At 43.8% G+C, this 14,241-nt stretch overlaps 2 protein-coding genes across 2 annotated transcripts; one reads left to right on the top strand and one right to left on the bottom strand.

Moving 5' to 3' along the window:
- The first annotated feature begins 5,123 nt into the window (after positions 1 to 5,123).
- LOC135486069 (uncharacterized) lies at positions 5,124 to 6,607 on the top strand. Its single transcript, XM_064768561.1, has 3 exons — positions 5,124 to 5,338; positions 5,992 to 6,213; positions 6,439 to 6,607. Exons 1-3 carry the CDS (start codon positions 5,124 to 5,126, stop codon positions 6,605 to 6,607), a joined length of 606 nt encoding a protein of 201 aa, XP_064624631.1.
- LOC135486072 (uncharacterized) lies at positions 6,396 to 9,499 on the bottom strand. The gene is made up of 8 exons (XM_064768573.1): positions 9,066 to 9,499; positions 8,575 to 8,754; positions 8,106 to 8,322; positions 7,763 to 7,919; positions 7,591 to 7,604; positions 7,325 to 7,496; positions 6,957 to 7,105; positions 6,396 to 6,858 (listed from the first exon to the last, which is right to left on the bottom strand). The coding sequence occupies exons 1-8, from the start codon at positions 9,426 to 9,428 to the stop codon at positions 6,668 to 6,670; spliced, it is 1,443 nt and encodes a 480-aa protein (XP_064624643.1). The 5' UTR covers positions 9,429 to 9,499; the 3' UTR covers positions 6,396 to 6,667.
- Positions 9,500 to 14,241: the final 4,742 nt, after the last annotated feature.

The raw sequence follows: 14,241 nt of genomic DNA on the forward strand, positions 1-14,241 counted from the left end.
TCTGAGGTGATAGGACTGCTCAATGGCTTGAGACATTCTATTTCCCATTCCTCCGTCCTCGAATACGACACTGTACTTGCAAAGAAAGAAGCCAAGTCAGCTAATGATGTACCAACGGGCATGACCAAAGGCAATCCCACAACATTGGTTTATGATAACAATGACTTTGGCGAGGAGACCCTTACGGGGGCTGGAACGACACATAATACTAATGGTATTATGTATGATTCAGAGTCAGACTGAGAGAGGCACGGAAGACATTGGGCATGATGATGATGCACAATCACAGTCACTGAAGAGAACCAAAAAAAGGACACTTTCGCCCCCTCCAAAAGACATAGTGGCCTACCACAGCAGCAAGAAGAGGAAGGGGCCACCAAAATTTGACAGCGACATTCCTGCTGTGAGTGACGATTGTGAGAAATACCCACGAGCATTTGACACTGCGTTCATTGTTTCAAAGTTGCCTGAAGTAGCCAGTGCTGACTTACCAGGATGGACCGGGTTCAATACCATCATGCACCAGGAGATCAAGGGAAAGAGCAATATAGCCTACTTGCCTATCATCGATGCACCTGCTACTGAAATGTCCACAGTGAACACTGTCCTTCAAAAGAGCGTAGATTATGCCGACAAGTTGGAGTTGCAGAATGTCGTTGTTGTTTTCGACCAAGCCATCTACAGCAAAGCCCAGCAAATCAGATGGAAGAATGCTCTCTATCGTGAGCGTCTCATCATACGACTCGGGGGTTTCCACACCACAATGTGTTACCTGTCTGTTCTTGGGAAACGATTTAAAGACTCTGGTCTGAAAGACATTTTGATTGAATCTGGTGCTGTAGCTGAGGGATCTATCAATGGAGTATTTAGTGGGCATCATTATAACAGAAGCATGCGTTGTCACAAGTTGGTTTATGAGGAAATGCAGAGGCTCTGCTGGCAAGCGTTCCTTGACAGTCTTGGATCAGATGAGAGGGAGTTTTTTACTAATCTTGGAATGGAGTTACACAACGTCTGTTCAGATCCTGAATCATTCAAGGAAATCGTAAAAGGTCAGGAGTTTCAGGGAATGGCTGACGAGTTCGCAGTATTCGTCAGTGATAGGTCAAGCAAAAGTGACACATTTGCCTATTGGCATTCGTACCTTGAGATGGTGGAGACGTTGCTGTTGTTCGTCAGGGCAACCAGAGAAGGAGACTGGTATCTACACCTTTCTAGTCTGAAAAAGATGATTGCCTGGTTCTTCGCGTATGATAAATTCAACTATGCTCGCTATGCGCCCGTGTATCTGATGGAAATGGCAAACCTTCAGAAGACACATCCCCAAGCGTACAGACAGCTCTCTGATGGAGGATTTGTGGTCCAAAGTCAAGAAAACTATGGATTTTCGTCTATTGCCTGTGATCAGTCAATTGAACAAACAGTCAATAGAGACTCAAAAACAAAAGGTGGCCTAACAGGGATAACACTAAGCAAGGGAGCTGTTCATCGGTGGGTTCTGGCTCATTCTGCCAGAGCACAGATTAGCAAGAGATGTAGGGAAATAGCAGGGAAAGAGAAAGCTTCACGTTCACGAAAGGACCTTGATGGTGCACGAATCACGGCAGACGAGATGGCTGTTACGAGTGTCATGACAACCGTTCAGTCAATGACAGACCCGTTCACGATTGATGATGATGGTCTCCTCAACCTCTCAAATGGCATAGAGACACCGGCAGACATTCGCAGTGACCTAATGAAGGCCGAGGAAAAGGGCCATCTTGCATACCAGACGTTTGTGGAGGAGAGACTTGTGGGCGAGGACAAGGATATCTTCAGCACCATAAAACTGGCGAAGTTAAAAACTTTCTCAGATGTTCTAAAAAAAGGGCCAACAAATGGGGTGCAAGAGAATGTTGCGCTGAAAGCCAATACAGATATTCTTGGGAGGATGGTAGTGATAGGACAGGCGAAGAACCTTGACATGAAGGATGTGCTTTCTTACAGCCTGCATCCGTTTCCTGCGGCAATTGCAAGCCACGGTGGGGCTCTTGTCAAGACAGATAAGGCAAAACTACGCAACTACTTGAAAGCCAAGGTGCCACAACCAGAAACCGAATCCGATGCTGATTTAGGTCCAACCCCAAAAGAAGCTGCTTGGATTTTGGATGGTATGGCTGTCCTTCAGCAGCTTGCCAACCGAAAGGATGCTGTACCAAAGTCATTTGCAGATCTCGCGCGTAGCATATTTGACTTCATAGTTTCAGTAGCTGTCAAGTATGGAGCAAAGCGGATTGATTTCGTAACGGATCGCTATCCAGAAAACAGCATTAAGGGGAATGAACGGGAGAGAAGGGCAGCCAGCGGTGTGCAGGTAATAAGGATCACCAGACCACAGCAGCCTACCCCAAAGCAGTTCAAGAACTTCTTGAAATCCGGAAAAAATAAGGAGAGCTTAACAGAATTTCTCTTTGAACAGTGGTGCTGCTATTCTCCAGAAAGCTTCAAAGGTGTTGTAGTTTTGATAGCACATGGATCGAAATGCCACTCACTCAGAGCAAGGGACCCCCAGTTTGAGCCAGGCCTCACTGTTGAAGAAATGCAAGAGCTGAACTGTGACCACGAGGAAGCTGATACGAGAATGTTCTTGCACGCCAAACATGCAGCAGCTGACTTCAATAACATTGTGATCAGGAGTGAGGATACAGATGTCTTCGTAATAGCTGTGTCTGTAGTGTCTCGCATTGATGCAGAGTTGTTCTTTCATCATGGGCCATGGTCAAAATTCACCATTACGCACATTAACAATATTAATGCAATCTTAGGAGAGTCTGTGTCTCGGGCCTTAATTGGCCTTCATGCTTTCACTGGATGTGATAGCGTTAGCGCTTTCAAATCGAAGGGAAAGATCAAACCCCTGGATCTTCTGATGGCGGACAGTGACTATCAAGATGTCTTTGCAAAATTCGGACAAACCTGGGGAACTAAGTCCCTTGATATGCCTCTAGTAGAAAGATTCGTGTGCCATCTCTATGGACGAAAGGAAGAAACATCAGTAAACCTGCTACGTTATCACATGTTCAGGTCAAGTTACAAGGTTGGCACAACCCTGCCACCCAACTGGGATTCACTTTCTTGCCATTGCCAGCGAGCAAATTATCAAGCCGCAATTTTCAGAAGATGCCTTCTTGCAAATATGAATGCCCCAAGCCCCACAACATTTGGCTGGATGAAGGAGAAAGGGACACTGAAGGTCGTTTGGAACACCATGCCTATTGCCCCAGATGCCCTGCTCAAACATATCGCATGTGCATGCAAGAAAGGTTGTGGACCTAGGTGTTCTTGTAGACGCCAAGGACCTAATGGACTGAAATGCTCAGAATTATGCAAATGTGAAGGATGCACAAATCAACCTGAGGATGAAAATGCTGAAGATGATGTCCAACTTGACCGTTCAGGGGATGAGGACGAGGGAGAGGATGGCTATGAGGGTGATGAATTTGGTAACTTTTAGACTGCCTCTCATTATCTATTCTATGAACTTAGTATGAATCGTCCTTGTACATAACACTCATTGAAGGAATGCTTTATTTGATAGGGCAGTTGCAGGGATTGATACCGTGCACTGCAAGGTTGATAAAACAGGATTCATATGTTGACATGGATATTTTGACGAGACTTTGTGTAGAGACTGGGGTGTATTGTAATGATCGATTGACACTATGCAGTACGATTTTGTGAATGCCTAGTGAGCAGACATTTGGACATACTACAAGTCAAAAGCAAATGCAGATACGGAATATAATGCCTATCAAGATGTTAGAGGGGGCTGCCATGTGTAGGACTTGTGTAGAAACTGTGACGTGTAGAGAAAATGGTTCGAGCACTGGATTGTAAATGTAAGTTCCCAACATTTATTTATGTTACTGCATGTACGTACGGTAAACTCCTTTGACTAACACTACTAATGTTCTTTTTAAATTGTGTTTTAGATGTTTGTGTACAAACCTTACACACAGAGCCCTAGAACAATGATGAGATAAGATGAACGCTTAATGTTGATGATTTTGGTCAATCAAGGGTTAATAAGGGTTAATGCAGACCTGCATAAATCTATATATTGTTTGGAGCCAATATCTGAGTCACATTTCTACATCTAAATTCTTTTAGTTACCATGGTTGTAACAAAACTTGCATTTTTTCACTTTTTTAATTATGTCAGTGTTTTGGTCCATGGAGAGTTAATGTGCAGAGATACGGTCCAGATACATGCATTTTTAAAAAGAGAATCCCTTAATTACTAAAAAACAGTCATTGTCTGTTCTTTACCTAAAATGTTTATGAAAAATTGTTTTGGGCTGCTTTTCCGAGTTTGGCCCATGGCCTAATAGAGATAGAAGTTAATGGCCGGGTTTATTGTAATACAAGTCAACGCAATCGCGTAAAAATGGATCACTCTCTTCGAGATCTGGCATGATCACGTCCCAGAATAAATGATCCAAGGTAAAAGGCGTGACTGCAATGGTAAAGACCCACGTCACCAGTAGAAGCATCACGGTAATCTGTCTATCCTGCCCGCGACGGAAGCGCCGGAGAGAGTCACCCCGGCCCGCATCCGACATCCCCAATTTTTTCTTCCTCCGCCTCGTGACATTATAAACAATAAGGATATTTAGGAAGAGTAGGCTGAAGAGTGGTGTGTAGAAAACAAGATACGTCAGCATATGCTGGAAAATTAGTTCATACGCTTGTGAAACAATTGCGTAGTCAAATGGACATTTGAATTTTAGGACGTTCGCTTGCGGGTCCGCGATGCGCAGGAATTGCTGCGCGTTGAACAAACATGAGACAGTCGCCATTGCGATGATGCACTTAAAGGTCAAATGCTGAGCTATTTAACCTGTATTTGTGGTGAATTTTCATAATATGCTATCTTAAAAAACATAATAAACCGGAAGGAATTCAACAAATAGTGATTTTTTTGTGAAATAAGTGCTATTTGTTCAGTCCTCTGCGAGCTCGTTTTTGAAGGCGCTTTTGAAAAGACCGCCAGATGTGTAGTTACGATATTCGCCGCTAGGTTCAAATTGGTGACGTCACTAGTGCTGTCAAATCCACGATCATTGACCACTGCGCAAGTAAAAATGGCGGCTGCAAGCATGGCGAGCGAAGATTGTGCGGGAGATTTGTTTGATGACGATTTGGTTGTTGATGAGGGCAATGGTGTGATTCAACCCTACATGTACGAGCCAGTAGTGGAGAGTGCGAGAGACGATTCAGATTCTTGTTCTGAATCGGGCGAAGGTGATGATGGGGAGATGGAGGATGAGCGACTTGATCGCATAGGAAATATCAATTCGTGAGTTCCAAGTGCAGTGGCAGTGCACTGTGCATGCGATGTGTATAGGCGCGGCATCAGCTGGACATTATAGGGGGCCTATGCTGATATGAGCCATGTCATCATGTGCATGTATTCATGTACATCTCTACATAGGGCTCCATCGTTCACGGATCGAGTGTTGTCAGTAAACAATTGGCGTTTTTCACCTCGAATATGTCGAAACCACAACGTATCTTGAGTTGTGTGAGTTCATTCCACATGGTTATTTTATAGTAAGTAGGATCTCGAATCGGAATACTAAGCCTCAGGGTTTGGTAGTAGGCCTACTCGAATGGAGTGAACTCTAGGCCTAATAATTTGGATTATTACTGTACTGAGACTCTTCCATTGCGGAGCATTACCACACCAAATAGTGAAATACTAGCCTACACCCGCGCAAAGACAACAGTTTATTCTCACCGTAACAACTTAAGGCGAAAGCCTTCGACAATACTAGATTGATTGATTGATTGAAACCATGCTAAATCTTACTGAGCTGAGCTCCAGGGGCCTGCCTCTCACTCAAATTTGGCCTACCCTTGGCCTAGGCCCTGATTCATTGATGGCAATGGCTATCAAAATATCATCACTGCTGTATAACAATAACATTTATATTATACTTGTATTTGTAGGTGTCATTGTGGTGTCTGCACTCCACAAGAGAAGGGGAGGGAATCCTTGTGCTGCTCAGACTATTCACCAGTCCAGGCCAAGAAGGATGAGCTGAAAGTAGAGTGCATCACGCAACACCCAGGTTTTTCCAGCACCTGTCTTGATAGATGGGTGCTTGAAATGTCGATGTATCACTACATCGAAGAGCAGGGACAAATTGGCGATGACCAGCCCATTCACAAGTAAGTAATGATGACCACCTCCATCGCTGTATAATTGAAGACAAGAAAAGGCAATATCAATTCAGAAATGAGATTTTTTTCTCCCTTTGATGACTAGAAATATAGAAAATAGATATAATAAAATGTATCTACATGTATTTAGTAATAATATTACAAGTTTTCAATAAATTTAAATAAAACTGTCAATTAAATGTACAAACATTGTTTTCTTCCCAACAATTTCAGGTTATATCGATACGTGGCCTATAGGAACCTTGTCCGTTGGGTTTGGAAGAGGTTGGGGAGAAGGAACCGTTTGCCGCTCCCTGTTTGTGCTCGGGACAAGATACGTGCTGCTTGGCCTGCTCCGGACAATGACGGGTACACAGGATTCAAGTATCCTACGTTCAATTGATTTGGTGTGACCGTTCAATTGATCTGTGATAGTGAACTCTGATGGTGCTATGAATGAACTCTACAGTTTGTTAAACCTCGTTTTTGTTTCTTCTACAACTTTCATCTTGTCCTGCTTGTCGTACTTTGAGCACACTGGACCTGGAATAGGATGAGCCACTTGGTACTTGTCCTTTGCATCTCTTGCCAATTTGTAAGATGGCAGGTCATCTCTCCGCTTCAGCAGGTCCTCCAGAATTAGCTGTACATAGTCTGAAAACATAAAAGGAAGTATTAATACAAGTAATCTTGTTTCTTCTTGTTTCTTGCAGTGCTAGCACTAAAGTAACGATGCTGGCCGTTATACCTACCATATGTTGATTCAATTTTGACCTCTTTTGCTACTGCAGCTCCTCCTCTCCCCTTGGGGTATGAAATCGACCACTGCGGCTGTTCATCTTGTCCCATACGCTGTTTCCGATTTGAATTTTCATTAAAGTGGAGTGTGGCGAGCAGTAACCTGTAAAGAGAATTTGTAATACTGGCATGACTGGTCAATGCTTTCAATCAATGTTTTACTCGCCTCACGCCTTATAGTCCAAGTAGAGTGCAAGAACAAAGTTCAGTTGCATCACGAATAAGGAAAAGTGGGCTTTGACAGCACTCACTCAAAGCATTGCATGAATTTTTTTTCGTGATTTAGTTATGACCCCTGAGAATACACTGTAGTCTATCATACCTTGCTTTCATTGGCTCATAGAAGAAATGGCGGGATTTGGGAGCGAAATAACCAACAATTTTATGATACGACTCAAGAGATGAAGTCTGTACTCCTGGTGAAACCTTTCTGATGTCCTTGAGCAATATCTTTTGAGTGAGGATCAGCGTAAGTTCCTTGTGGGCCTTGCTACCTGAAAGAGTAATACTGGTTTAAGTAATAAGGAACAAAGAATTAACAGGGCCAAATGACTAGCTGTTTTTCTTTTGATTGAGGGCACTCCTTACTTGTCATGCTGGTGCTGGTATGAAATAATTCAACAAAAATTCTCAAGACAAATTGCATTCATAGAAACTGCCATACCGGTACTTTTATGACTATCATTCTATTCATTCACTCTAATACAATTCAATTGTTTTAAAGAATCAATTTCTCAAGAAAGCTACAACAAACACTTACACTTTTTCATCATCAAGGAGCGAGTCATCAAATTCTTGACAATAATCATCTTCACATGGCTCCCAGTCTTCATCGTCACTGTCATCAGTCTTCATCGTTTCCTGACTTGGAAAGTGCACCTCTTCATCCTCCATGTCTTCATCACTTGGTTTCAAGCCTGAAAATATTGGGGTGGTCAAAGACATTGTCTGGCACCAAACTGTGACTTATCGGGTACCAACATGTTGGTACCTGTCGTATTGCCAGGCACAAACCAAAATTGTGTTAGATAGTAAAACCCAAACTGTCTGACACCTTGTCGGGTTGCTACTAGTATCAACATAATTTTCAGGTTTGGGGTTACCTTGGAAAACTGGCACATCAATGTCAAACAGATCTGTCTGAATGGCAATTTCTCGGACTTCTGGTTCTGCCTGCCAGCCAATATCCCCGGTGCAGGAGGTTGTCTGTGAACCTTTGTTCCGAGACCCAGTGACAATATTGACCTGGACAGCCTTGGCAAACCGCATGGAGACTGAGGAGCCAACTTGTGTCCCAATGGCAAAGGTTTCAGGGTGTTCCTGCAAAGATAAGAAATAGAATTGAGGCTATTGTTCCGGGGATGTTGTTTACATTAACTTTCACTACACTATTAATGCAGCTAATTTTTATTACAAGATTGTGGGATTAATCCATCCTCTGATTTATTAGTCTACACTGTTCGGGACATTTATCTATGACCACCCAATATAACCAGTTTTTGTAGAGCCACACCCTGAAGTCAGTTAATAGTAAGCTTATGACACATGGGGCTGGGTTATGATTGAACATACTTGTGGCAAAACCTGCAAATCGTCTAAACTCTGTGGCAGTACTGCATCCTCTATCAGGTGATTGCCAACCTCCTCAAATCGGCCTTCATCAGCCATCACAAAACCATCATCCTGCTCAGCTGCCTCCTCCGCCTCCTCTCCATACAACACGTTGTATCCCGCTACCGCCTCTGCTACAGCCTACGAAATGAGAAACAAATATTTTAAATAGAAGGCCTATCATAATTGACTAATAGGAGTAGGACTTTTGTATTTGACTTGCTCCTACAGCTGAAGGTAGCCTAGTAGGTGCAGTCGTGCAGTATCAATTATGAAAATTATCAAGTTGTAGTCTTAAAAGGTCCTCAGGCCCCAGCAACACCACATCCTACACTTCACCATGCCTACCCCATGGTCATGCACTCGAGATGGAGGTATTCCTAGCCTAGGCCTATGGCCATGGGGTATAATTTCATACCTACTATACTGATTTCATAATAAATAATAATCACCTGCTGATGTGCCCTCTTCTGCACAGCTGACCGCGGCGCACTGGTCGTAGGCGTACCATCCATGGCATCGCCTTCACCATGACTGAAGACTGTAGGGAAGGCACCTGGCTTCAACAGGCGTTTTTTAGGGTCAAATCCTATCGCACGGCATATGGCTGGGTCCAACAGGTAATCTCCGGCAACGAAGTGCTTCGAACATACCCTCGCACCGAGAGACGGGACCCAAGAAGACGGACGATGCATGCGTCTTACCCATACTTTTCGGGCCTTCTTGTCGCGAGGAAAATTGTAATAACCGACCCCATCTACTTTCAACACCTTCGTTGAATCACTGCTGCAGTTTGGTGCGACGCAGTAAACCATTTTTGCTTTAGAACATGTAAAATAATTGGTTTTACATGGTAGGAACGGCGTGAACGCAACCAGAAAGTAGAATCAGCTGCCGTCAGATGAATGAAAACAAAACTGGTCTCCTGTCTTGCGCAGGCATCTACAGCATGGCGTTTGTGTATGCAGACAGTGGGATCAGTCTAACAATGACAGCACCAGTGACGTCACTCCTCATTTGGAATTCCCCAAAACCGCGAGAGTTTCCGAACGAAATACGAACTTTGCCGAAGCAAATTCACGCTGAGACAGGGCGGTTTATTTGAATTTCTTTATTCCATGCGATATTTATGCAAATAAATTTACTACATTTGACATCAAAGGTAACAAAAGGTTATCCTGATGTACTTTGATTAAGATTAGGCCTAACTTTGGCATTTAACCTTTAAGAAAGAATTAGCGCATCACATGCATTTGGCAATCAGCAACGCCTAGACTGTTTCAGCAGCTTGAGCAGCTTATTTTCATATTTTGGTACGTCGCGTGTAGATCATGACGACGCTGTCGAACTTTACTTATTAAATATCCACCTCACAAGATGACGACGTGGAACTTGACGATGGAATTTGGGAGCAAAAATTCCTAACACTAGACCGTTTGCAAATGACGTCACGAAACTTCCGGTCGACCATGTTAGGGGTAAACAGAACAGTGGCACTACATGTACTACACGCAACATGCACGTGTACCGTGAAGCCCTTAAAAGGTAGGCTTCACGGTGTTCATAGGGTTAACTCAATTCGTTTGAAGTCTACCGAACGTGCCTTATCAGGTTATTCGTCATTGTTCTTAGCCTTGATTAATATTATTATACAATATAAGCAGTGAGTCCAGGTGTCCGAGTCACGCGGTTCCAAGTCGGAGGATTGCGGTGACAGCAGTAAGTCCTTAAAGGGATGGCCAGTGATCTTGGCACAGTTAACGTTCCGATCATGGTCACCTGGTACGAGGCGTCCAATCATAGCGTCCCAATGGTCTTCAGCTACCAGGGGGAGGCACTTGACATTGTTAGGTCTCTCTCTGGACGGCCTCGTACCCTGGACCGGGTTGCTCCTTTAATTAGTATTCGTCTTCCGTAGTGGCGCAGTGGAAGCGTGCTGGGCCCATAACCCAGAGGTCCGTAGATCAAACTACGCTCTGCTACCATGTTCCCAGCGTCCCTGAGGTTAACGAACATCCCTCAAGAGACCTCGTGCCGTAGACCGATGCTGAACTTGCAGACATACTAACTTAGCAGAGAATGAACTCGGAAGTCAGGAGTAATCATATAATAGTTTATTTGTACTTACTTGATTTAGGAGTTTCTGATTTAGCTAGACACTATTGGATGCAAGCTGGGCCGCCCAAGAGAGGAAAGAGAGAGAGAGCCGGCGTGCCCAGTGCTTAAATACCTAGACGCCAAGTCACGAGCTCAGAGTCCAGGATTACGGAAGACGAATACTAATTAAAGGAGCAACCCGGTCCAGGGTACGAGGCCGTCCAGAGAGAGACCTAACAATGTCAAGTGCCTCCCCCTGGTAGCTGAAGACCATTGGGACGCTATGATTGGACGCCTCGTACCAGGTGACCAAGATCGGAACGTTAACTGTGCCAAGATCACTGGCCATCCCTTTAAGGACTTACTGCTGTCACCGCAATCCTCCGACTTGGAACCGCGTGACTCGGACACCTGGACTCACTGCTTATATTGTATAATAATATTAATCAAGGCTAAGAACAATGACGAATAGTCTGATAAGGCACGTTCGGTAGACTTCAAACGAATTGAGTTAACCCTATGAACACCGTGAATCCTACCTTTTAAGGGCTTCACGGTACACACGTCTGATCAAGTTTTTGACATTCTGTGTTAGAATAATGCCAAGTGTTTGCGGTGTAATCGGTTGCAGTAAACCGAAAGAACAGGGAGACAGACCATAGCTTTTTCAGGCTACCGGCAGTCATCGAGCATCAAGGAGAAACAACCCGGGAGTTGAGTTTTAATCGGCGTAGAAACTGGCTCTCGCGGATTGACCGAAATGTAACGTCTGATTTCAGTTTTTTGGCGAACCTACGAATCTGTTCCGATCATTTTGTCAAAGGTCAGTCTCTCCATACTTCGATCACAAAGGGATATACCCTCAGTGTTGCATTAGGCCATGTGTAAGCCCCTGGCCCTGTTACCGCTACCGCACGGTACTTAAAGGGAACTGACACCGCCCAGCCAGTTCGTATGACCTCGTTTTCATTTCCCGCGTATCGGGTGATCAGAACGAGGCATGAATGAAACATGGCGCCTAGCTGTCAATAATTGAGTGACGTCACCACTATGGAATTTACTACGAAAACTCATGAATGAAAGATCGCATGACTCACGGCTATTTTCTCGGAGTACAAGGCGGCCAAATGTTGGGCAACTGTATCATTTGTCTTCAAGTTCAACTCCTTCCGTATTACTTTCCATATCGCCAGCGTCTCACGCGAAATCCATAGCCGCTGATCGGCTTTTGAGACCTTTTTGGTCGCCCCATTACGCGAACTTTCGTGACATGATTCTCAATAATAACAAATTGAACTGCGCATGCTCGGGCACTGGGGGCGGAGCTACAAATCTGAATTCGAACAGGAAGTTGGAAGTTTGACTTTTTCGGGCGGTGAAAGTCGAAAAGTTGACTAAATCGCTCGGCGGTTCCAGTTCCCTTTAATGGGTGTCTATTCGTATGTGTATTGTATGGAGAATGCACGCTGTGCAAAATGGATGAACAAGTGGTTGAAGTGCACCATTTCAAGCTTTTAGTATGGACTTTTTCATCTCTGTAGTGTCCCCCAAACTTTGATAGGCAAAGTCCTGCGACACTTATGAAAGCCTTCTGTTTTGTTACTACCTGAGCGTAGGCTAGTGATGATTACAAATACAACTACAGACAACTACAGTACATGTAGTTTCTTTTTGTGCCCACTTTACTTGCTCTTGACTTGGCTGGTGCCTCTGCCACTGGCACTGCTGGAAGTAATGGTGTCTGTGATTGCTTGGGTTTGGTGTGACTGCGGGGTCATATCAGTGGTCAGTAGGGAGTTATCCCCCCCCCCCCCGCCCCCCCACACACACACGCACACGCACATTCAGCCACAGCACTGTGAATATTAGTAATGTGACAGGCTACTGGCATCCACTGTTAACATTTCAATTTACTCCATTTCAGGCAAGCCCTTTCCACTGTATGAAGAAACAGACCCTGACTGGGCTCCCTTGGCCATGAAAAACAGAAGATTTCTGAGACAGTTGCAGCACGTCATGAAAGGAGGGTGGAGCGTGCTCAGAGAATATGTGAGATTGAAGCGGCATCAGCCCTTCTTGATCTCAATGCTGAGCTCAATCTCCAAGCCGAGTTAGAGACAGAATTACCATTGCCCAATGAAATTGGGACACAGACTGACTTGTCTGGGGATAATATTGAGGCCATGCAAACTGAAATCAATCGTCTTCTGCAGGAAAATATGGATCTCAAAGAGAAATGCAATAATAAAGAACTCAATGAGGACTTCTTTAAGGTTGATGACAATCGTGTCAACTTTTACACTGGCTTGCAGAACTTTTTATTATTGATGCATGTCTTCAACTTTGTGAACTCTTCCATCAGATGCACAGGTCAGAGTGCTCTCACTAAATTTCAACAAGTTGTACTGACTTTGATGAGACTGAGACTTAACTTGTCCTCACAAGATCTTGCCTATAGGTTTTTGTGTGTCTGTATCAACTGTGTCAAGAGTATTCAGATCTATTTTTATGTAATGCACTGCCGACTGGGGTTTCTAGTAAAATGGCCATCAAGAGAAGAACTGAGAAAGACGATGCCTATGAGCTTCCAAGTTAACTTTGGTATGAAAGTGGCTGTTATAATATATTGTTTTGAGGTATTCATAAATAGGCTGTCTCATGGCCAGAGCACAAACTTGGCGTATATACAAGCACCACAATACAATGAAGTTTTTGATTGGGATCACTCCACAAGGAGTCATTTCATTTATATCAAGGGCATAGGGTGAGCGAGTCAGTGATAAATATTTAACTGAGCACTGTGGATTTTTAAACAACCTATTGCCTGAAGATGTGGTCCTGGCTGACAGGGGTTTTGACATTAGAGATTCAGTTGGGTTGATGTGTGCCGAGGTTAGAATTCCAGCCTTTCTCTGAGGAAAAAAAGCAGTTGTCCATGACTGAGGTTATTCACTATTGATACCAGGTCAATAGCAACTGTTAGGATACATGTTGAGAGGATCATTAGTCCTGTAAGACAGAGGTATACCATTTTAAATGATCCTGTTGCCATTGACTTTGTCTACAGCAGTGAAAATGAAGAATGGACACGACTTGACAAAAATGCAAATGTTTGTTGTGCCTTGACTAACTTGTCTCCATCAATTATTCGGTTTGATAAGATGAAACAGCCAGGGGCCATTGTGCTCACTGCATAGATAGTTGGTGGTTAGGAATTCATCCTGGTTAAGAAACATGCTACATGTATAGTATATAGGTCAAACCTAAGTTGGTATGGTATGTGATGTATCGTTGCTTGGAGTACCTACCATAAAAATATCATCGAAAACAAGTCACTAATAAGCGAAATATTGCACCTTTTACCTTTTTTAGTTTTGGCCTCCTGCCAAGTCGAGAATCAAACCAGGTCGACATTCAGTGTACGAGGTTATATGGTGTAGGGAGTCGTTCGACCCAAATTTCAAGTTCATAGCTTTATCGGTTAAGAAACGTGCCATAGTTACACTCAAACGACCAATTTACGCCATTTGA

The sequence above is a fragment of the Lineus longissimus genome, chromosome 4 (assembly GCF_910592395.1).
Source record: "Lineus longissimus chromosome 4, tnLinLong1.2, whole genome shotgun sequence".
Taxonomy (NCBI): domain Eukaryota; kingdom Metazoa; phylum Nemertea; class Pilidiophora; order Heteronemertea; family Lineidae; genus Lineus; species Lineus longissimus.